This window comes from Dipodomys spectabilis, unplaced genomic scaffold (genome assembly GCF_019054845.1).
Source record: "Dipodomys spectabilis isolate Male_0828 unplaced genomic scaffold, ASM1905484v1 ptg000169l, whole genome shotgun sequence".
Classification (NCBI taxonomy): Eukaryota; Metazoa; Chordata; class Mammalia; order Rodentia; family Heteromyidae; genus Dipodomys; species Dipodomys spectabilis.
The window spans coordinates 9,021,087-9,042,628 of NW_024870846.1; the positions used below are offsets into that span (position 1 = coordinate 9,021,087).

General features: G+C 54.7%; 1 protein-coding gene across 1 annotated transcript; it reads right to left on the bottom strand.

Annotated features, from left to right (window-relative positions):
• Positions 1–9,282: 9,282 nt before the first annotated feature.
• LOC122119431 (basic proline-rich protein-like) lies at positions 9,283–12,569 on the bottom strand. Its single transcript, XM_042693477.1, has 3 exons — positions 12,543–12,569; positions 10,528–11,148; positions 9,283–10,434 (listed from the first exon to the last, which is right to left on the bottom strand). The coding sequence occupies exons 1-3, from the start codon at positions 12,567–12,569 to the stop codon at positions 9,283–9,285; spliced, it is 1,800 nt and encodes a 599-aa protein (XP_042549411.1).
• Between the last annotated feature and the right edge of the window lie 8,973 nt (positions 12,570–21,542).

Genomic DNA, 21,542 nt, shown 5'->3' on the forward strand with positions numbered 1-21,542 from the left:
GCTGGCACTGCAAACCGGCACTTGCGTTTTCAGATCCCGTGTTACACAAGATTCTCGTGCATTTCATCATGGAAAAGTCCCGGTATATCCCTGACTGCCTCAAATTCTCACTTCTCCATCTGCAGGCTTCCATCTCCAGTCCTGGGATTACAGGTGGACCCCACCGTGCCCAGTCCTGCAACTCTTTATTGTGGGGTTGCTGAGCGGTTTCAAAGTGGAAGTGGAAAACTTAAGGGAATCCCAAAAGTATTCTTTGATGTCTGTGAACACAGAACCGAATAAATGTGCCTTGTAATTACGACGGTAATTATGGTCTTGTGAGGCATGTCATCTGAACTTCCCGATGATTGAAGTTGACCCAGATTGCGTTATAAACAAATAGAAACAAACAGGCAGTTGTCCAAGTGGAAATTCTGTTTACCTAGCTTATAGTCCATGCAAGGCTAATGCACACACGGACACAAAGTATTTCCAAAACTCACAGAGCCCCAGAGTGTTGTATTTATGAATTCTAGAGTCATTGGGTGACAGGTTGATGTTAAAATAGAATACTGGGTAAAATGGTAATTGAAGTGAATTAACAGTTCTTCAGCAAAGCTACCGCTGTATGAAGAACTTGCTTCCCTGGGTCAGGTCAGTCTCTGTCATAAGAACACAGACCACAAAGCTTGAACAGGAGGCAAACGTGAACTCTGAGTGTGGCATTGCTTGGACAGAACTCCAAACACGGAGACAACAAAAGAAATAAGAGAGACACTGGACTTGCTACAAACTTGACATTTTATCCCCTGAAGGACAGCTAGTAAACTCCCAAGTGGAACAAAGGTGGTATGCTTGGGAGAAAATATCAGCACTGGATTGATTATGGAGTATACTGGTACCAGTCAACAACAACCCAACTTAAAGAGGACCAAGGATGGAGCCAACAAACGGTCAATGAATACATGAAAAGTGCTCAACTTTACTGATGAGTGGGGAAATTCAACTCAAAGCCACAGCTGGACTGTGCCGTGGCTCACACCTGTCATCTTAGCGGCTTGGGGAGGCTGAGAGTGTTGGGACCCTGGTTCAAGTTCAGCTTAGACAGAAAATTCCATGAGACCCTTTTTCCAGGTAGATCTAGGCAAGAAGGCACCTGTTCTTTGAGCTACAGGGACGCTAAAATGGGAGGAATTGTCTCTGGTCACGCGCCAGGGAAGGGAGCTAGGCCTCATCTCAAAAGGGGGAAGGGAGCTAGGCCTCATCTCAAAAGCCATGTGTGTCAGGAGAGGCTTAGCAGCAGGTGGACCTGCTTGGAAAGGGGCGGCCCTGAGTTCAAACCTACTGCACCTCAAAAATCACCCCAGAGAATCTGCACAGGCTCAAACCTACTGTACCCTCAAAAATCACCCCAGAGAATCTGCACAGGCTCAAACCTACTGTACCTCAAAAATCACCCCAGAGAATCTGCACAGGCTCAAACCTACTGTACCCTCAAAAATCACCCCAAAGAATCTGCACGGGCTCATCTGTCAGCGCCATGTCTGGATTTAAACAGTAAAACAGATCTAGCTTAGTCACTTAAAGATTTCAGTATAAACCAAAATGCAAATCTGTACACTGATTTCCTGGAAATGAGCTTACCTCTGTGCGGGGATGGGCGGATCAGGAGGGACGGCTCTGGGGTAGGGCACCTCCTGCTCCCGCGGGGATATTTCTGACTTGCAGTGAGAGAAGGCGGACGGTGGGTTTGTCGGGCTGTGGGAGGCGTGATGGCCCAGGCTTCCATAGGCCAGGAGCTCGGGAGGGGTCTCCGGCCGAGGAAGGAGATGGATGGTCTATGGTGACCTGTGCGAAATGCGGGGGCAGTGCCTTTAACAGAGGTGCCAGGAAACTTTCCAGAAACATATGCACAGTAACCTTATCATCAACAGGAAACCCACAGTATACACGTGTGTGCACACACTCCAATATACACGGACAGCACACATAACTAAAAGCTCCAGGGTCAGGTGGGGCTCACAGAGCCAGCAAGGGCCCAGCGAGGCATGCAGGATGGGGTCTCCACAGCCCGGCACTTCCAGAAGGAGGAGGAAGGACGGTCAGGACTCTCAGCTGCAGGGACGGTGTGAGCGTGTGCACACAGCCTCTGTACCACACACCGCAGAGAAACCCATCCAGCAGCATGTTCACACAGCCTCTGCACCACACACCGCAGGCTGCACACACAGAGAAACCCATCCAGCAGCGTGTGCACGCAGCCTCTGTACCACACACCGCAGGCTGCACACACAGAGAAACCTATTCAGCAGCGTGTGCACGCAGCCTCTGTACCACACACCACAGGCTGCACACACAGAGAAACCCATCCAGCAGCGTGTACACACAGCCTCTGCACCACACACCACAGAGAAACCCATCAAGACACCTCACGTCGTCAGGGGAAAGTGTCGGTAAAGAGTTCTGGTGGGAGAGTAAGTCTGGAAGCCCGTGCCAGCTTTCCACTGGAGCCCATTTGATGTCGGGAAAGATGACAGCGTACACCACGATATGGGATCCAGACGCCCGAGGCTTGGCTATGAAGAAAGCTCAGCCTTGCAGAGGCCAAAGCGATGGGTGAGTCAAAAGCAGAAATACAAATGACGATGTCCCACATCAACAGCAATCAAAGAACTGCAAATAAAAGTGACCGCAAAATTCCGCTCCTCACTCTTCGTCACCCAGGGAAGAAAGATGAAAGTGAAATTGATCACCGCTCATGCTCAGACACTGACAGTTTCTAAACATGGCAAGAGGATCAAAATTTAAAACAACTTCACCTGTAACAGTCAAGTTTGACTCCGCTCTATTTAATGGGAAGAATTAGACGAGTCATAAAAAGATATAAGCGCAATGATGTTCATTACAACATTATTTATATTAGAGAAAATTGGAATCGACCTAAATGTTCATCAACGGAAATCTGCTAAATAAATTAGAGAGCGTCTATACCATTCAGCTATTAAAAAGAATGATGTAAATCCACATTTGCTGACTTGGGAAAACGTCAGAGTGTGAACAAAGCAGCGCCTTGCTCAGGTCACAGCATCGTGCAGTGCACAGCCCTGCGTCGCCTGCACGCAAGGAAAACACAACACAGAACCCCGGTGCCCTGCCTCCAGCTTGAACCAGGACAAGCTTGAGTGTTACTACGGGCAGTTCCTTTGACAGTCATGGAGCGCCTCTGATAGCACACACACCCTGGTGGTGCATAATAATCCACCAAGGATGGGGAACATTTTGATATAGGCATATTTCTTTCATATTCTAATATTTTTATTTCCTCATTTGGGTAACATTTCTGTCTAGCTGTGATTCCCTAAACACATAATACCTTTCTTGTGAAAAGTGTGGGCACGATGTAACTTCTACTGTCCAGCCCTTGATGTTGGAATACTAATTGAAAAATACAGTCTGACTTCAAGTGAATGCTACCATGACCTGTGCATTACAACTTATTTTGGATGTTTATCTAGAATGGCATTCACACTTTCCCTCAAATTTAAATAGTTCCAATGGAGTATTAACTGCATGTGATAGCATAAAAATCATTCTGTCCCCCACAGGGCAAACGTTTGACAAACTGGGGTTTCGGGAGCTGTCTTGGGGTGCAGGAGTGGGCCCGTCTCTGCCTTCTGTACATCATGTGTTCAGCAAGACAGCTGTGATGCATATTTATAGGTTTGCTTGTGCAAACAGAGAAGCATGTCTGTCTTCTCATGCAGCAAATCTTATTTCCGATACAAATTTGAAAATCTGTGAAGCATGCTAATATTAACTCTAGGATCTATGGCCTCCCATAAAATAAAGGAGGAGGGATGGCGGGCCGCGGGTCCTAACGGCGCTTTGGACTCGTGGCTCCCGTGGCGACCGGGGAAGGTTTATAAACACTCTCTAGGTATAATTAACACCCACAAACCCCACTGACCCCGCTGACCCCGCTGGCCCTGCGGTGGTGGACAGCCCTTCTCTTTGTGACCCAGCAGATGAATCAATACCTGCATATCCATCACTGCGGAACAAACTAGAGGGAATGAAAATGGGATCACTTTGCTTCCCATGCCTAGGTGGAGAGGTGGCCCTCCGCTGACAGGAAGAGCTGTCTCAAAAGGCTGGCACCAATTCAGAGACTTCTCCTAGCACCGATTTTCAGATTTGTTAAAAAGGACACTTCTTTAGGAATATGAGTCCCAGAGACCAGCGGGTGAGAGGATGCTGGGGAACAGGGAAGCAAGGGTTTCAACTAGGCTCTAGGTGGGTTAAACTGCAGTTCTTGGTGCAATTACCACGTGACCCTTGTCCAAACGCCAGCCGCACGTCTGCTCATGGAAAGGGTGCCAGAGGACCCTGCGCATCTGAACCAATGCCCCGTGCACATCTGCATCCTCCCGGCCCCATTCACATCTGTATCGACGCCCCCTAGCTCCTGAAAGATGGAGGTGATGGATTGTTCATCTCCCCTAAATATTTGGACATCTGGTTGCTCACCCTTTGTGGCTTGCAGCTCCTAGGTTGGCAGGTTACTGGTCCAGTAAGTATGTTTTTCTATTTCTGTGCTTTGGGAATTGGGGTGAAATCTGATGGTCTTGCACATACTTAGTCATGTTCTGCTACTGAGCTACCCTCCAGCCCCTAATTTACCGAAGCATCGCCCAGCTCAGTAATGGCCGAGCAGCCAGTGGCACCTCCTCCGAGCCCCCAGATTCTGCCTTCTGTCAGTCCCACGCAGACCTGGTGCCCACATGACCCTTGCCCACCAGCACCATGGCTCTCCAGGCCTGCCTCATACTTACCAAGAGGTTTCCTATGCTTACTTTGGTCTCTTCCCTAAAGCATCTCCCTGACCTCTCCCACTGTTTTGGTATTTATTTTTTTAACTGTATTTTTTTGTCTTTTCTTTTTTGGTACTGGGGATCGAACCCAGGACGGTGCACTTGCTAGGCAAGCGCTTTGCCACTGAGCTACATCAAGCCCTAATAGCCACACACCTTAAAGGGGCACATTACGGTAACCAACTCCGTATGTACAATTTGCAGCGATCCAGTCAGAGTACTAAGCTTTCCCCGCTTTTCCAATGGTGATTGGTTTCATGCTCTAATCTGCACAGTCCCTGGGTCAAGAACTGTTTTGGTCCCTGTTGGTCCCCATGTCTTCTTGAAGGGTCCACTGTTCAGAGGGTCTCTGCAAGGCACCTGGGCTTCCGGTCCCCGGTGAGGAGCTGAGCCTGAAGAACACAGATGGGGGACTGCTGCGTGGTGTTCGTGCGGGGTGCTCCTATGAGACAAGTATGTCAAGACCACACGGCGCAGAACAGTCTGTGGGAGGCAGCTGCGGGGAAGAGATTCGAGCTGACTCTTAAGGTAAAGGAAAACGGTGCCTGAGAATGTTGGCAGGTGCCGAGCCAGGCCTCTCCGCTCCCTTCGTTCACTGGGCAATGCACGGAGGCTGTGCACGAATTCTCAGGGCCCAGGAACCCTGTAGAACGGCGCAGAAGGTTGTTAGATAGGCTAGCACTCTACCTCTTGAGCCACAGCGCTGCTTCTGGCTTTTTTGGTGATTAATGGAGCTGAAAGTCTCAGACTTTCTGGCTTTTGGGCTTCAAACAATGATCCTCAGCTCTTAGCCTCCTGAGTGGCTAGGGTAACAGGCACGAGCCTCCAGCACCTGGGTAGTTGGGTCATTTTGTCCCCTCATCCTTCCATCGCGGGTCCCAGAAACGCCAGCTTCCGGTCGCCGCGGGCGGCAGGAGGGTTCTGTGCCAGGCTTGGGCGGATAGTTTCCATTCGGATCCTCTTGAAGTCATAAGCAGGGCACAATGCTTTGTAAAAAGCGCTCTTCCTGACAAGCTGTTGTGAATTTATGTTCATTAAAACTCCAAACCCTGCTCCTTTAATCACATCTATTTATTTACCTAATGTGGTAAGAAGTGAAGACACTGTCTCTGAAGTCCTGGCTGCACCAACATCTCACTAATCCGGTGTCTGTTCTGTTTTCTGATTTTCCATGCTGCCGCCCCAGTCCTTCCAAATCATGGCCCATCCTCGTACGCACATCAGCACTTGAAAGCCTCGGCCGGTCCCCGGAGGCCGGCGGGGCCACCTCGGGTCCCGCCACCCGGTCCGCTCCCTCACCTGCGAGCCACGGAGCTCCCAGCGGCCACGCCGAATTACGCCGGTGACATTTTCAATGTGTTTCCACTCCTCCTCCCATACGGGGAGAGATTCCTGCAATCTGTGCTCATTGTGTCTCTCTGAACATCAAATGTCCCGGGGAGGCCTGTGGTTAGAAGCTGCATTTGCATCAGGGCCTCATTCTCCCGGCACATTTGTGCCCCGCAAGTTCTGGATACAAATTTATTTCCGCTTTTGCTTCCACATGTTACTTCAGAATCAAAAAATTCCTCTGAAGGCACAGGACAGGAGCTGGGGGGAGGGGGGGAGGGGGGCAGTGGGAGGGGAGGGGGGGCTGTGGGAGGGGGACCCCTGGCCTGAAGCCAGGACAGGACCCAAAGAAACTGCTCATTTTAAGAGCGAGGGTCTTGGTTGGGAACCCACGTGGCAGCGATGTCGAATGCAGGGAAGACGCATCTCCCTGGCGGTCTGGGGGCTTCTGGGCGGAGGGGGCCTCTCGGGGCCTTTGTCCTGTGTGTCTGCCCTCGCTGTCCTGTCCTGCATGGAGACGGCAGGTGGGCATGTGCTGTGCTGCACTCTGAGGACCAGAGTTTGGCTTAAGTCTGGTGCTGCAGGCGGTCTGTCTCCTGAGTGCCTCTCCCCCCGCGGGCCGGTCCACACCCCCCGGTGGGTAGCCCGCCTCTGGGAGGGGGTGAGCCTTCACCGGGAGGCAGGGGTGACCTTGGCCAGACCCCCACAATGGCCCTGCCAGCCCCAAGTGCCCAGCAGTCCAGTCACCTGGATGCGGCATTCAGCGTCTAGCCTTCCTCCGTGGGTGCCAGCCCGGCGTGCATGGCCCGCTGCTAGATGACACAAACCGCAGGCATTCTGAAGCCCGACCTCCCGGCCCGTGCCCTGCATCTTGCAAATGTCTCCAGAACAACTTCCGGTCTGGGGAAGCGTCTCCGTGGGCCCACAGCCGTGGCAGAGGCCACAGAAGGTCTGTGCCCCCAGGCCTCACACGCCCCCAGCCTTGCTCACCTCCGTGCTCACACCCGCCTCAGGCTTCCACGTGCACACTCCACACGTACCAAGTATTAAACAATAGAGCAAGCTTCCTCTCGGACATTTTAGCTCCAGACGCAGGAGCAGGAACGCGAGTCCTATCGCGACACGCTCCTGAGGAGGTGAATGGTGCCGTAGGGAGCCGCACAGGATGCACACCGTGATGTCGCTCCTTCTGGGCCTGGGCCAGCCCGCGGGCGCCCTGGGTGCCAGTGCACGGCCCGCTCCAGGGCCAGAACGCTCCCTGAGGAGAGGAGCATTGCCAGGACAGACTGCACCGGCTCAACCATTGAACAAATATCCCTAATTACACAATTGCAAAACAGTCTATAACAGCTCTTCACAGACTAGGGAGCAAATAACAAGCATTCCTGAAGGTCCATAATTATGTAATTATGTGGTAGCCTGTAATTAAGGACTATTGGGTAATATATAATCGGAGAGTTTTTAAAAATCTATCATAAAGTATTTTAGAAGTGGGACTGCCGAACACGAAGCAGAAAAGCCATTCAGCGGCAGAAAGGCCCACGGCCGCCCTTCTTCCCATCAGTCACTGCGGCTTGTGCGTGAAAGGCTCTGCTCCCGGCCAGGAGAAGCTGGTGAGGAGACTGTGACCGTGCCCCTGCCATCCCCAGACGTCGGAGCAACGGGTGGGCCGTGGGAGGAGGGGCTTCTCCCACCTGGGCCGGCTTCCCCAGTCTCCCCAGTCCTGGGAACGCCCCAGGGCCCGGTCCCTGCCGGGGACCCGGGCTGAACTTCCTGCAAGGGCCAGAAAGGCCTCCCAGGGCCTTTCCAGGCTTCAGGCTGTGGCCTCTACGGGCATCTTACAGGGCACTCTGTGAGGCTTCCGGCCCACCTGCTATGAGCTCCGTGAGGAGCAGTCATGAGGCGGGAAGTGGCCTTGAGGGGAGAGCCTGGGTCACGGAGCTCAGCGGCTCCATGACCCCCCCCCAACCCAATGCTCTTCTCACAGCTTGCTCTGCTGGTCCACTTAGCCTTCTTGCTCTGTCCTTCCACTGGTCACCAAGGTGACAGTGAGGAGGGGTCACATGTGCCCAACAAGGCACTGGGTGAGGTCCGCACTCAGAGCTTGGGCCTATGGGGCAGGAAGGGCTGGGACGGGGGGGGGGGGGGCAGGCGGGGGGGGCAGGGCTGGGACGGGGCTGGGACGGGGGGGGGGGCAGGCGGGGGGTGGGGCAGGGCTGGGATGGGGTGGGGCAGGCGGGGGGGGGGCAGCGCTGGGACGGGGTGGGGCAGGCGGGGGGGTGGCAGGGCTGGGACGGGGTGGGGCAGGCGGGGGGTGGCAGGGCTGGGACGGGGGGGAGCAGGCGGGGGGGCAGCGCTGGGATGGGGTGGGGCAGGTGGGGGGGGCAGCGCTGGGATGGGACGGGGCTGGGACGGGGCGGGGCAGGCGCGGGGCACGGGCAGGACAGCGCAGGGCAGCACGGGCATTGCCCAGCCCTGGCTGCTCAGTGCAGAGCCCTGCGGCTCTGCATCATGTGTGTCATCCTTTCTGAGGGCTGGCACACAGGCACCTCCACAAAGCCTCCGCTCCTGCTGGCCGCTGGCACTGCACGGCGGTGACGAGCTCCCCGGCCTTGCCCAGGGTCCCCCAGACACCTGAGCACTCATTTTGGCTGCTCCGCTGGCGGAGCCCTGCGTGGCGTTTGGAGATGGCCCTGCAGCACCCGGGGCAGGCGCGGGGGCCCCTGGGCCCCTCTGGGCACAGAGCCGGGTCATTAACCAGTGGAGGTCTGGCCGGGCCAGGCTGGAGAGAGTTTGTGTGCGGGCAAAGCTTGTGCTATGGGATGAGGCAAAATACCACCCAGCGAAAGGCGTTCCCCTAACAGCGCCGGCCGTCCAACAAGCGCAGCTCTGCTCCCCCACAGCCCAGCCAGGGCTGCCCTCCGGGGCCAGGGACATCGCCGGCCTGGGGCCGAACCGCACTCGGCTCTCCCGACCGCAGAGAAGCTCCGGAGCCTCCGAGGTTGAACCCTGGAATTCTCCCACACAAGAAAGGCTTCGGAGCAGGGCCGGAGGTTCACGTCCGCGTGTCAACTCGGGTGTCTCAGGAGAGGCACTGATTAGTCTATGCCGCGAGGGACAGCACCACTGGAGTCGGGCCGGGGACGGCCGCCGTGCCCGCAGTGGGTGCAGGCTGTGGGGGTTCGGCCGCCATGCCCGCGGTGGGTGCAGGCTGTGGGGGTTCGGCCGCCGTGCCCGCGGTGGGTACAAGCTGTGGGGGTTCGGCCGCCGTGCCCGCGGTGGGTGCAGGCTGTGGGGGTTCGGCCGCCGTGCCCGCGGTGTTGGGGCTGTGGGGGTTCAGCCGCCGTGCCCGCGGTGGGTGCAAGCTGTGGGGTTCGGCCGCCATGCCCGCGGTGGGTGCAGGCTGTGGGGGTTCAGCCGCCGTGCCCGCGGTGGGTGCAGGCTGTGGGGGTTCAGCCGCCATGCCCACAGTGGGTGCAGGCTGTGGGGGTTCGGCTGCCATGCCCACAGTGGGTGCAGGCTGTGGGGGTTCAGCCGCCGTGCCCGCGGTGGGTGCAGGCTGTGGGGGTTCGGCTGCCGTGCCCACAGTGGGTGCAGGCTGTGGGGGTTCGGCTGCCGTGCCCGTGGTGGGTGCAGGCTGTGGGGGTTCGGCTGCTGTGCCCGCGGTGGTGGGACTGTGGGGTTCAGCCGCCATGCCCACAGTGGGTGCAGGCTGTGGGGGTTCGGCTGCCATGCCCTCGGTGGGTGCAGGCTGTGGGGTTCGGCTGCCGTGCCCGCGGTGGGTGCAGGCTGTGGGGGTTCGGCCGCCGTGCCCGCGGTGGTAGGTGCAGGCTGTGGGGGTTCGGCTGCCATGCCCACAGTGGGTGCAGGCTGTGGGGGTTCGGCTGCCGTGCCCACGGTGGGTGCAGGCTGTGGGGGTTCGGCCGCCGTGCCCGTGGTGGGTGCAGGCTGTGGGGTTCGGCTGCCGTGCCCACAGTGGGTGCAGGCTGTGGGGGTTCGGCTGCCGTGCCCGCGGTGGGTGCAGGCTGTGGGGGTTCGGCTGCCGTGCCCGCGGTGGGTGCAGGCTGTGGGGTTCAGCCGCCGTGCCCGCGGTGGGTGCAGGCTGTGGGGTTCGGCCGCCGTGCCCGCGGTGGTGGGGCTGTGGGGGTTCAGCCGCCGTGCCCACAGTGGGTGCAGGCTGTGGGGGTTCGGCTGCCGTGCCCACAGTGGGTGCAGGCTGTGGGGGTTCGGCTGCCGTGCCCGCGGTGGGTGCAGGCTGTGGGGTTCAGCCGCCGTGCCCGCGGTGGGTGCAGGCTGTGGGGTTCGGCTGCCGTGCCCGCGGTGGGTGCAGGCTGTGGGGTTCAGCCACCGTGCCCGCGGTGGGTGCAGGCTGTGGGGTTCGGCCGCCGTGCCCGCGGTGGTGGGGTTGTGGGGGTTCAGCCGCCGTGCCCACAGTGGGTGCAGGCTGTGGGGGTTCGGCTGCCGTGCCCGCGGTGGGTGCAGGCTGTGGGGGTTCGGCTGCGGTGCCCGCGGTGGTGGGGCTGCGGGGGTTCAGCCGCCGTGCCCGCGGTGGGTGCAGGCTGTGGGGGTTCGGCCGCCGTGCCCGCGGTGGGTGCAGGCTGTGGGGGTTCAGCCGCCGTGCCCGCGGTGGGTGCAGGCTGTGGGGGTTCGGCCGCCGTGCCCGCAGTGGGTGCAGGCTGTGGGGGTTCGGCTGCCATGCCCTCGGTGGGTGCAGGCTGTGGGGTTCGGCTGCCGTGCCCGCGGTGGGTGCAGGCTGTGGGGTTCGGCCGCCGTGCCTGCGGTGGTGGGGCTGTGGGGGTTCAGCCGCCGTGCCCGCGGTGGGTGCAGGCTGTGGGCTGTGGGTCATCCCGCATCCGGTGGTCTTCCGCAGCAGGTCGGGCTCTGGGTAGCTGGAGACACCCAGAAGCCGGCTCCCACAGGACATCCAGAGGCTGACATTTCCCATGAAGTCATTTGGGACGGTACAGACCTGGAAAACACGGCCAGCGTCCGAAAGCTCCTCTTCATTTTGCGTGAAGACCTCAGTGAGCCAAATTAAGGTCCAGCAGGAGGGGCAGGGGGAAGGAAGAGGGAGCACCCGAAGCTCTCCCACTAAGAAGGACTTGAGTTAAAACTGCAGCCATCCCCGAACCCAGGGGGCAGTGTGACCTGCTCACAGAGGAAGGCCGGCCAGCCAGGTTGGCCATGTTCCTTTGCAGGACTTGGGACTCAAGCCCAGTGACCACTGCGTTATCTGGAGATGCCCTGGGGACACAGCACACCCTCCCCACCAAACAGCATGCCCCTCCCCGTCCCGAGCAGTGCTGCAGAGAATGTGCTAGTCACAGGGACAAAATGGCCCTTTCTGCCACAAAGTCAATTCTATACTTATTTGAAAACTCACACGTAATGTCCAAGGCTTTCTAAGCCCGGCTCTGTTTACCACGGAATAAGGTGTTCTGAATTTTCTTTGTATGGCAGCAGGAGCTAAAAACTAAGGGAAGTGTTGATAACACTAGTGGACTAAGGCCTTCCAAGTCCCTGCACAGGTGAGGGGAGGGAGTGGTTTACTGGGCTGAGCCCTCCGGCACCCCTGCCCGCCTCCTTCCTCCCTCCCGGGCCCTGGGAAGCCACTCTCCACCCCGCGGAGAGGCCTCGATGAGGAGGCCGCACCCAGCACACTGCTGTCCTCACCCACCTGGCTGTGTCTGTTTCCATCCATAGTGCCTTCCTCTATGCTGCTATGCACACTTTTATGGAGAGCTGGGCTGCCGTTTATTAGTTACTAACATTTTATCGCAGGAAGACAGAATGATCATTGCTACCTCCTATCTTGTGACTAAGTCCACCATGACCTCACATGCCGGTGTGGATCCCACGCTGGGCACACGTTCAGTTTGTTGCTGCTGCTGTGGTTGTTGTTTTGATGAAACTCCCAAACAGACTTCCAGAGTGGCAGCAACATTCTGCATCCTGATAATGAGAACATGCGTTGTGCAATCCTGAAAATCAACTTCTGCTTGGTAGCCTGAATTTTTCACATTTTCACAATTACTGTGTCACATTTTTCTTTATTAATAAATACTCTAACCAGAGGAGATTTTAGAAAACTTGGATTGCATCATTTTAGTCGGAAAACAGCTTCTGTTTGTGACTAGCATGTACACCTAGGCCCCTGTATTTGAGCAATATTACAAAAGCCTCTGAAGTTGAATGCGAAGAGATGATACCAGGCTATAAACCAATGATTTCATAAGTCACATAAGGATTATGACTCACGCACAGGTGAAAACAAAATGGATTAAAAGTGGGAAAGTGTGGCTTTAAAAGGTGTGGCTTGTGACCGTTGCACTAACTGCTCGTTCATGTCTCCGTCATTCTCACCATCAAGGGTAACGTGAAGGGCGACATATTTGCACACCTGCCTACCCGGAGCACGACCCAGGATTCACAGGCAGGTTCCACACAGCAAACGGAAACTCACAAGCTGTGTGGGTGGTGAGGTCCCAGGACAGGGCACAAACTGAATTCTTCTAGATCTTAATGCAAAATGTTAAATCACATTCTGATATAGTTCTAACAAACCAACCCCAGTGTAAATACTCCGCCACTAAGTATTTATAAAACATTGAGCTGTACTTCTGTAGAAAGGAGATAAAATGTTTCGTTCCTATTCTGAAGATTTAAGACATAAACCTTCAATAAAAATGTCATCACTGAATGAATGTGAATAACTGAATACTAAATACTGGGGTAGGATCAGGGTGAGTGACAGCTCTTAACTATGCACAGCTCAATGACCCCAGGAACCAGGATGCGGGTCCCATCGGCCAGCACTGCCCGCCACGCTGGTGCCCGGGAGCTGCTCGGGGAGCTGCCACAGGACACAGACTCAACCTGACCTGGGCTGTGGAGTCTGGGCATCCAGTGCTTGGGGAACAGCAAAGGCATAGGTTCCACAGCCCTGTGAATGTTAAACACAAACACACAGAATGTAGCATTGCATAATTATAAGAGGAGCAGTTAACCTTCATGACTGCATATACTTTTCCAACTTAACACTGGACTCTATTATCCATAATTTGCCAATGGTTTTCTTCAGAATTGTCTTTGGAACATGACTGAATTTTCCCTAGCTGTGGAAAATGGAGATAAATAGAAACACCTGGTTTACGTGTGGATATGGGTTTACACGTGCACTCTTGCTTTGTATTTACTTCTACTTCTTCAATACCTGAAGGAGATGAATTTGTCCATATTTAAAACTCATGTTAAGATATACAACTTAATAAGCAATGAGCATTCGACAGGGCTGGGGGGGGGGGAGGGAGGGGACAGGGGGAGGGGACAGAGGGGGGAGGGGGCAGGGAGGGGCTCCCAGCTCAGGGAAGGTGTGTGGCCCATGTCCTCCCTTGTTTTCCTCCTGCCACCCAGGCTCCATCCTGCCTTCTGCCGGGCCGTCCCTCAGCCTCTCCCAGGGGCTCCTGTCCACAGTATGTCTGTAGAGCTAAATGTTGGGTGGCAACAGACACTCCTCAGAGAGCCTGGCTCTGATCCCTCCCTGTTCTGCGCGCCTCCTCCAGAACCGCAGTGCAGCCCTGAGCTGCGTCCTCACGCATCCTTTGAGCATGGACGGTGAGCACGCGCCCCACCGTGGGCAGCTCCTCCCCAGTCCTCAAGCACCCATGCCACCTCTTCCAGTGAACGCCTCCGAGAGACTCCACTGAGGGCTGATCAGACTGAGAGCACCAAGGCAGCTGCCAGACACAGCCTCTGTGAGTGTCTGATCCCTTGTTTCCCAAAAGATTTCAGGAGAATACCAGCGCACACCGTCACAAGACTGTGAAGAGGGCGAGAAGTGGATGTGTGGGAGAAATGAGGGCAGGGAGGTCGGATGAAGCTGGGGGGGAGGGGGAGGCTGAGGGCAGGGAGGGAGGTCGGATGAAGCGGGGGGGGGGGGTGCCTGAAGATCGGGAGCACGTGTCTAGGGTGAATTGTGAGGTTTCTTTAAAGGACCTGGTGCCCCAAAAAGGAGCAAAATAAACCAGAGCAGGAGATTCCTGATATCCCAGTGACAAAGATGCCTGCATAGCGGTGGGAACTGACCACGTTCACACCGTGCTGAGTCACACCGTGCTGAGTCACACCGTGGGACAGAGCCCCGCACTCCTCCCGGGTGAATGAAGGCATCCAAAAGCACCTAAGAGGGGAAACTGCAGTGCAACCATCACAAAAGGAGAGGAGTCTGGAAACTGCCAAATTAACGCAGTCCAGGTGTTGGCTCCCCGCTGGTGTGGTTACGAGGGGTAGACTGAGGGCACCCTTTAGGAAACCCACCCACACGCTCTGTTTTTGCCGCCGATAAACAGGATTCTGCGCCGTCTCTGCACAGCAAGTCTAAGGTTTCTTCCGAAAACGATCTCTGGGCTCCTTCAATGCACAAGCCCGTGAGAAAGACAAGCCCATGCGTCCCTGTTTATAAGAAAACTGCAGTACGTTTATTTCAGGGGAACGCTACGAGGTTTGCAATGTGTTTTGTTTTGAAGAGAGCGTAAGCAGGAGGACTCTTGCAATTCCAGAAGAAACCCGCCAGCCTGCAGCGGCGAAGGCAGTGTGACATAGTTTATAGTGCTCATTGCTCTTTCTAGCCTGAGGTGGACACTGAGTGCTCATCTGATTTTTCACCCCATTTGTGTCATTTGCATTGGGAACACTACATGTGATGGAGTTCTAAATCAGGTTTGAATCCCTAATTGTTGCTTAAAATGACTGCAAAAGTGTTTTGCTGCAAAGCAATCCTCCAATAAAGACCGTGTGTGTGAAGCAATTGTTGCTTTGGATGTGGAGTGTCAGGAGTTTCCTCAGGCTCGGCATATTTGGCTTCATCTCCAGAGGCGGATTATTGAGCTACAGAACACAGACACCGCCAGAATATCTGGCTGTGAGGAAGGAGGAAGAGCCTCTTTTACTCAATGCCACAGTCTCAAAACCGCGCACGGGAGAGGAGCAGGCATATTTCCCCCAGATATTTTTTCCTGCAATCATTGTTTCAGCCTCATGAATGTTCTGCATCACGATCACTATGCCATGTTGGTCCTTCCTCTCTGGATTTGTTTTATCCAAAATCTAGGTTGTCATTTCAATTAAGACTCAGGTCAACCGGGGGGCACCAGCAAGCTGCTGGGAGTGGATTGAGTGTCGGCTGCCCACGTTTGGGCTCAGTGCCCTGTGGTGCCAAAAGCCTGGCCTCCCGGATCTGAGCTGTTTCTTGCAGCAATAATATCTTGCAAATCCAATTCCTGGCATTGACTATTTTGAGAGAATCAAGAAAACTCAGTTTACAACTTGCTATTCAAAATAGCATCTTCACCTTAGCCACAGTGTCCTAAACTCCTACAGCATTCTTTCTTGCATAACATTTCTAGTAGTTGGGACAACCACAACCTTAACTCCACACAGAAACTATTTTTTCACCCCCTGCCTGCCATGCTGAATGGTTTGCTATCAGAACGTACTAACCTCTGCACTACACGTAATTAACCAAGTTTCCCGTACACTTACTCTGGGGGCATTGTTGGTCTGGGCTTCAAGGAGTTTGCAACCTGCTCAATTTTTGGAGGAGCCTCTGCACTGTCTCCCAGGGTGGTGGAACAAGTTCACATTCCCACCAACAGCGACCAGGGTTCCCTTTGGACCATGTCCTTGCCAGCACTTACTATTGTCTGTTTCTACAGGGGAAATACGAGGGTTCCCGGACCCAGGTAGGACTTTCTGAATAGAGATCCAGAAGCACGGCAAATCAAAGGAAGCCTGGCTCAATGGGACTGCATCGGACTAAAACGTGTCTTCACGGCAAAGGCAGGCTGGAAACGTTTTGCTGGCAACACATGAGATGATGGCCCAACATCCAGCGTGCAGAGAAAATGTAAAATTCGAAACCCTCAGACACCAGGAGCCCAAGCAGTAAATGGGCTGAAGAGTCTTCGAAGAAGAAGACGGAAAAACGCCAACAGACACATGAAGAAAGGCTGAAATACAAATCAAAACCGCGCTGAGATTCCACCCACTCCAGTGAGAAGGACCATTATCAAGAAAACAAACAACGCGTATGCCCTTGTGAGCAGTTTTCAGAGACAGCATGTCTGTGAGCCTTTAGGAGTCATGGATTAGGTTGTTTATGTCCCACCTTCAGACTGAGAAGTTCAACCTTTATTTAAATCAGTATATTTTCCCTCTCCTGGAACTTCTATACATCTGTATTGAGTGTCTCGACGGTGCTCCATGGGTCCCCTAGCTTTCTACAGCCTTCCTCCTTTTGGTGGGACACTCCGAGTGTCTTGTCTCGAAGCCTGTCCATCCCTTCTTCCACTTCTTGGATTTTTAGCTCATTTTTTCTGTGTTTTAGTTAAGAATCTCGGGTGCCTATTTTTATGCTTCTATCTCTTGGTTCAGCTTGTCTTTTGCTCCCACCTTTTTTTCTCATTTTATTTGGCTGCCTACCGTTGGGATTCCTCACGAGGACTGTGTAGAATTGTGATAGGCGGTTTGCAGGTCTCTGCCTGTTGAGAGGAGGCCGCTGAAGCACAGTTCTGCTCTTTGCTGGCATCCCTGGTTCCCGATGACGTCACACTCTTCCACAGGTGAAAGTACGCTCGAAGGAGGGGCCACTTCTGCCCTTCTGCCCAGACGGGCTTTGCCCGGCAAGCCGTTCACCGGTTGCTGGTTCACGGACCGTGGGTAGCCCGCTGCAGAGTCTGCAGGCTGACAGGGCAGCGGTGAGTGATCAGAAGGAGAGGCCCGCTGATGCCCTCGTCACCCTCCCTCTCCCTGTAGAACCTCAGGCCATGGGGGCCGCCGCGTGCAGCGTGGGGGGGCAGAGGGGAGGGGAGCCGCCGCGTGCAGCGTGGGGGGCAGAGGGGAGGGGAGGTGGGGGAGCCGCCGCGTGCAGCGTGGGGGGCAGAGGGGAGGGGAGGTGGGGGAGCCGCCGCGTGCAGCGTGGGGGGCAGAGGGGAGGGGAGGTGGGGGAGCCGCCGCGTGCAGCGTGGGGGGCAGAGGGGAGGGGAGGTGGGGGAGCCGCCGCGTGCAGCGTGGGGGGCAGAGGGGAGGGGGGCCGCCGCGTGCAGCGTGGGGGGCAGAGGGGAGAGGAGGTGGGGGAGCAAAGCCGCCCTTCGTCCCCTCCTTGGGAGATTTCCCTGCTTCACTGAGTGCCACTTCTCACCTGGCTGCCACGAGGTTGTCCTGAGAGCTATGAGGACAGAGGTGGGCAGCTCCCGGGCTCTGACAAGAAGCAGCTGGAGAGCAGAGGCCACCGCAATACCACGTGGCAGGGGACTCGGTCCCCGGGATGCCTCCACCCGTGCCAAGGCTCCCAACTATGGAGACGGGCAGGGCCGGTGTGGGCAGGCAAGTTGGTACCGAGGCAGGGCCGGGACCGAGGCAGGGCCGGGACTGGGCCAGGGCCGGGGCAGGGCTGGTGTCAGGGCTGGGGCCAGCTAGGGTACAGGAGGACAGCAGGGCCCCTCTGCGGTTGTGACTATGGAACAAGTGCAGCTGCTTGGTACCTGCGTTGTGTTACTTTGGCGGCACCTTCATGATCAAGTATGTCCTTTACCGGTCAGCGTCTACACAGACAGACAGACACAAGCACAGCTTCACACAGCAGTGCAGAGATGACCCCCGGGCCCAGCGCCCTCCGTCTGCGGCGCACACACATGAGAAACGAGGACTTCGGAAACACACTCAAGGCAGAGGACAGGAAGCAGACGAGGAGCACAGGGGAGACCGAGGGTGGCAGCTGGCGGTGGTGTCCCGAGGGTGGGCATCCTGACTGGGGGAGCCGCCCAGCTCCGCAGGGCCGAGAGGATGCCCATGGGGCCTCGACTCAAGGTGCTGGCTCTGCCTGCGTGCCGTGCTCACACACAGAACGGAGGGCAGGGCCCAGCCGCTCCTCCAGAGCCCGGGCCACTCCAAGCGGGATTCCGCGCCCAGCCCTGGCGTCTGCGTCCTCTCCCTGTGTGCCACACGCTGGTGAAGACCGTGGCTCACTCTCCTGCCAGCCTCCCTGAACCTGAAGCCAGGCGCTGGGCACCGACGGGTGGGGAACAGACCCAAGGCTTCTGCGCGCTCTGACTAGTGCACAGATGTGCTCCTGAGGTGCACATCTTCTGAGGAAAACGTACTTCCTCACAGCTCAGTGTTTCCACACCGTGAAGCATAGAAATTAGCGGCTCCTTTGGCTATTCTATGGATTTTCTGGCTCCGTAGAGTACCAGCTCTGAGAAAAAGCTGTTTAGGGTCAGTGTCCAGGCCTAGAGTCCAAAGACCAAGACCAGTAAAAATAAAATTTTAATTTTAAAAAATGATAGGCTTTCTTTTTGAAGGGAAACAAATACCTGGCCACAACATATTGCTACTTTCCAAGTAAAGAGACTGTAACTCTGAATATAAATAGTCACGTGAGCAATAGTGTTATTGTCTCTTATCATCAACATGTTATTCAGGGAATTAAAATCATGCCAATGATTTCTCGTATTAAACTAATAATTTGAGAAGCTAAACAAAAGAAAAATTGCTGTGGAATTATAATAGGAAATAATAGTACCTTTCTTCTTAGATCAGATTAAGGCAGTTTTCAATGGGAAAAATTGAGATTGTTCACCAGGGAATATAGCATTAGGATTCTAATTTCATACTTTGAAAGCTTGGTTTAAACAGATAAATGATTTTAAAGCTGTTTGGCTGTGTTAACTTTGTTGTCAAAATTACCAAGTTCTCTGGGAAGCTGAAGACGCACAGTGTGCCAATTTGCCTTTTGTGATCATTAGCTACAAATTGCTCCTCACCACAAAAAACATAAATCAAATGTATACGTTTTCTTTTTGATTTGGAAACGCACTTTCATGAGTCACTTGTGATAAATTGCAAAGTGGGAACTCACAAAACACAAGAAGAACATTTTCAGGCTGCTCAGCAATGTATCATTTGCTTTTAAATGTCATGAATAGGAGATACCATTATCACTCAGTCTGTAAGCTTCCTCGCTCAATATAAAAATGTTCCTATTTCCATATTTCTGGGAAAGGGCCGTAGCTACTTTAAAATTCCAAAACTTAAGAGCAGGATCGACCATGCCTTCCTTACTCATGGAGTAATTGTAATGGCTGAGGCATGTATTGCACGTTGCATTTTAAGTGTACTTCCACACTTCTTTTTACACATGTAAGTTGATCTGAAGTGATAGTAACAGTTGTGCTTATCATGCTGTTTTGAGGAGGTACACATCATGTATTGTCTAAAGCCCTGAATGTTTATCAATTTTGGGGGGTGAGGACGTTCAAGCTCTTTTCCTCCAGCCTTCTGGAGCCTGACTTTCACAGTGGGCCCAGCACCGAGCTGTGCACCTGGGCCTCAGGACTTCCTCCATCCATGACTTACTGCACGTCGGCCAAGCGGCGGCCACACGTGAGCTCCTTTGAAGCTAACTGTGGATGAAGCCGGCGGCGCCCGGGGATGGAGCGGCTTCGCCTTGTGCCCTCCGTCCTGCAGCTCGGGACCTCACAATTCCCCAGAGCCCCTGAGCCCCCCAACCGTGGCCCCAGGCCCCCAGAGGCTTGTTTGCCCCTCACCTTCCAGAACACAACACTCCCCAGGCTTCTCCACCTTACGGCACATTTGAGTCTATCTCCAACTGTCATTCATTTTAATTGAATTATACAAATTTTATAGGAATGCCCTCTCTTCAAAACAAAGCAATGTCATGCAAATGGATATGAAATTCTCTTGAGTCCTCGTGTGCAACTCCAGAGCTAGCTGTGTGGTCTGACTGGGGCGTCTTTAGGCCACGTCAGAAAGCCCCAAACCAAAAAAGCACGCCAGCTCCCAGGAGCGTGGGCAGCTGCTGGGCGATGCCTGTCTGCCCTTCCTCGGGGGTGCGGCCAGCCCCTCACCGGCATCGCCAGGGTGAAGGGTCCCGGTGACGCCGGAGTGGCTGGGCTGCGTCAGGCCGGCAACCGTGCTTCGGGCTAAGATCTGTGCTGCCGCTCTGCGTGCCCCAGCCAAGGTAACAGCAGAGGGGCGCCCTCCCTACAGACGCTCACCATTCTCCATCGCTCTGCTTGCGGTGTCGTCCTAGCAAGCCCCGTGAGCGGGGTGCCGAGCCTCAGGCACCCCAAAACAAGAAGGACGCAGAGACAGGAGATGTCCATTCCTCGGCAGCATAGGACACAGAGGAAAGCCAGGCGGGCCGAGAAGGCCACACCGTGGCTCTGGGGCTGTTTGAATGCCTTGCGTTGCCAACCTCAGCCACGGCCCATGCTCTGATTCGTGCCCTAACAGACCCCGTGGATGTGCACTTAGTTCTCACTCATTACTTATACAAAGGATGAACCTCCACTCTTTTTCTTTTTGCTATGAGGCAGTTTTGCGTCTCCAAATAACCATACCTAGAGGAGCTAGGAGGGAAGTCAGGAGCACCCAGCCCCATTTGAAACAGAGCAGGAGAAGCCCCCGGTGCCCCCAGCCCCCGACGGGCCACCATGGTGCTGCGGTGAGCTTCTGGCTGAACATCTGTAAAGCACACTTGAAGAGAGGTCTCAACCTAGGCCTGTGTCCCTGTCAGTGTGCAGAAAAGCCCCCCTCCCCCCCCCCCCCAAGTCCCCACTGGAGAAGACTGGCCGAGTCGAAGGGCTGGATGAGGAGAAAGACGCAATTTTCTTGGAGGTAAGCAGTCCAGTGGTTTATTTAATAAATTTATATGAGATTTTCCTCCCAAAGAACTAAAAAGAGGAGAACCAGCAGTAATCAAGACGTCTTAATTCCTTGACATAAACATACACACAGATTAATGAAGCTTGCAGGGATTCTTTATAAAGGAAAGATTGCTTATCGATCCATATCAAAATTTTCATGCTAATCCCAGTGAAGAGATAGAGTATCTGGTATCAGAGTTAATAATCTGATTGCCCAGCTGTCCCAGACAATTCCAGCCAGAGTGAGCCCTAATCAGGGCCCATCGTCTCTTCTCAGCGGGCCTGACGCCCGCAGCCCCGCGTCCCCGAGCCGGGCCGCCGCCTCGACAGTGATGGAAGATATGATGCAAGCATGTTGACAAATTAAATTTTTACATTTCAGAGGCGATTTGCGGGGGACGCGTGCGTCTGGAATATGGGCCTGATTATAGAATTCCATAGGTGCCCGGATCAATTCCTTTGTTAGGTGGTGTCTTTCCTTTGACCTCGAGCTTCGAGCTGCTGCTAATGACAATTCGCCTGCAACTCCACAGCGTGGGGGAAGAAGGAAGAAAAATACAGACGTAGCCTCATTTCTTGCTCACAGAGATTTTTTTTTTTTTTTTTTACCAAGCAAGGAATGCCACAATTAAAAAGA

Coding starts and splice junctions, on each gene's coding strand:
- LOC122119431 (XM_042693477.1), bottom strand. CDS start 12,569: ATGTCGCCCTTCACGTTACCCTTGATG. Junction 11,149..12,542: donor CCTTCACGTTACCCTTGATG/GTGAGAATGACG, acceptor CGTGTTTTCCAG/GTCTGTACCGTCCCAAATGA. Junction 10,435..10,527: donor CTGCACCCACCGCGGGCACG/GTGGCTGAACCC, acceptor TGAACCCCACAG/CCTGCACCCACCGCGGGCAC.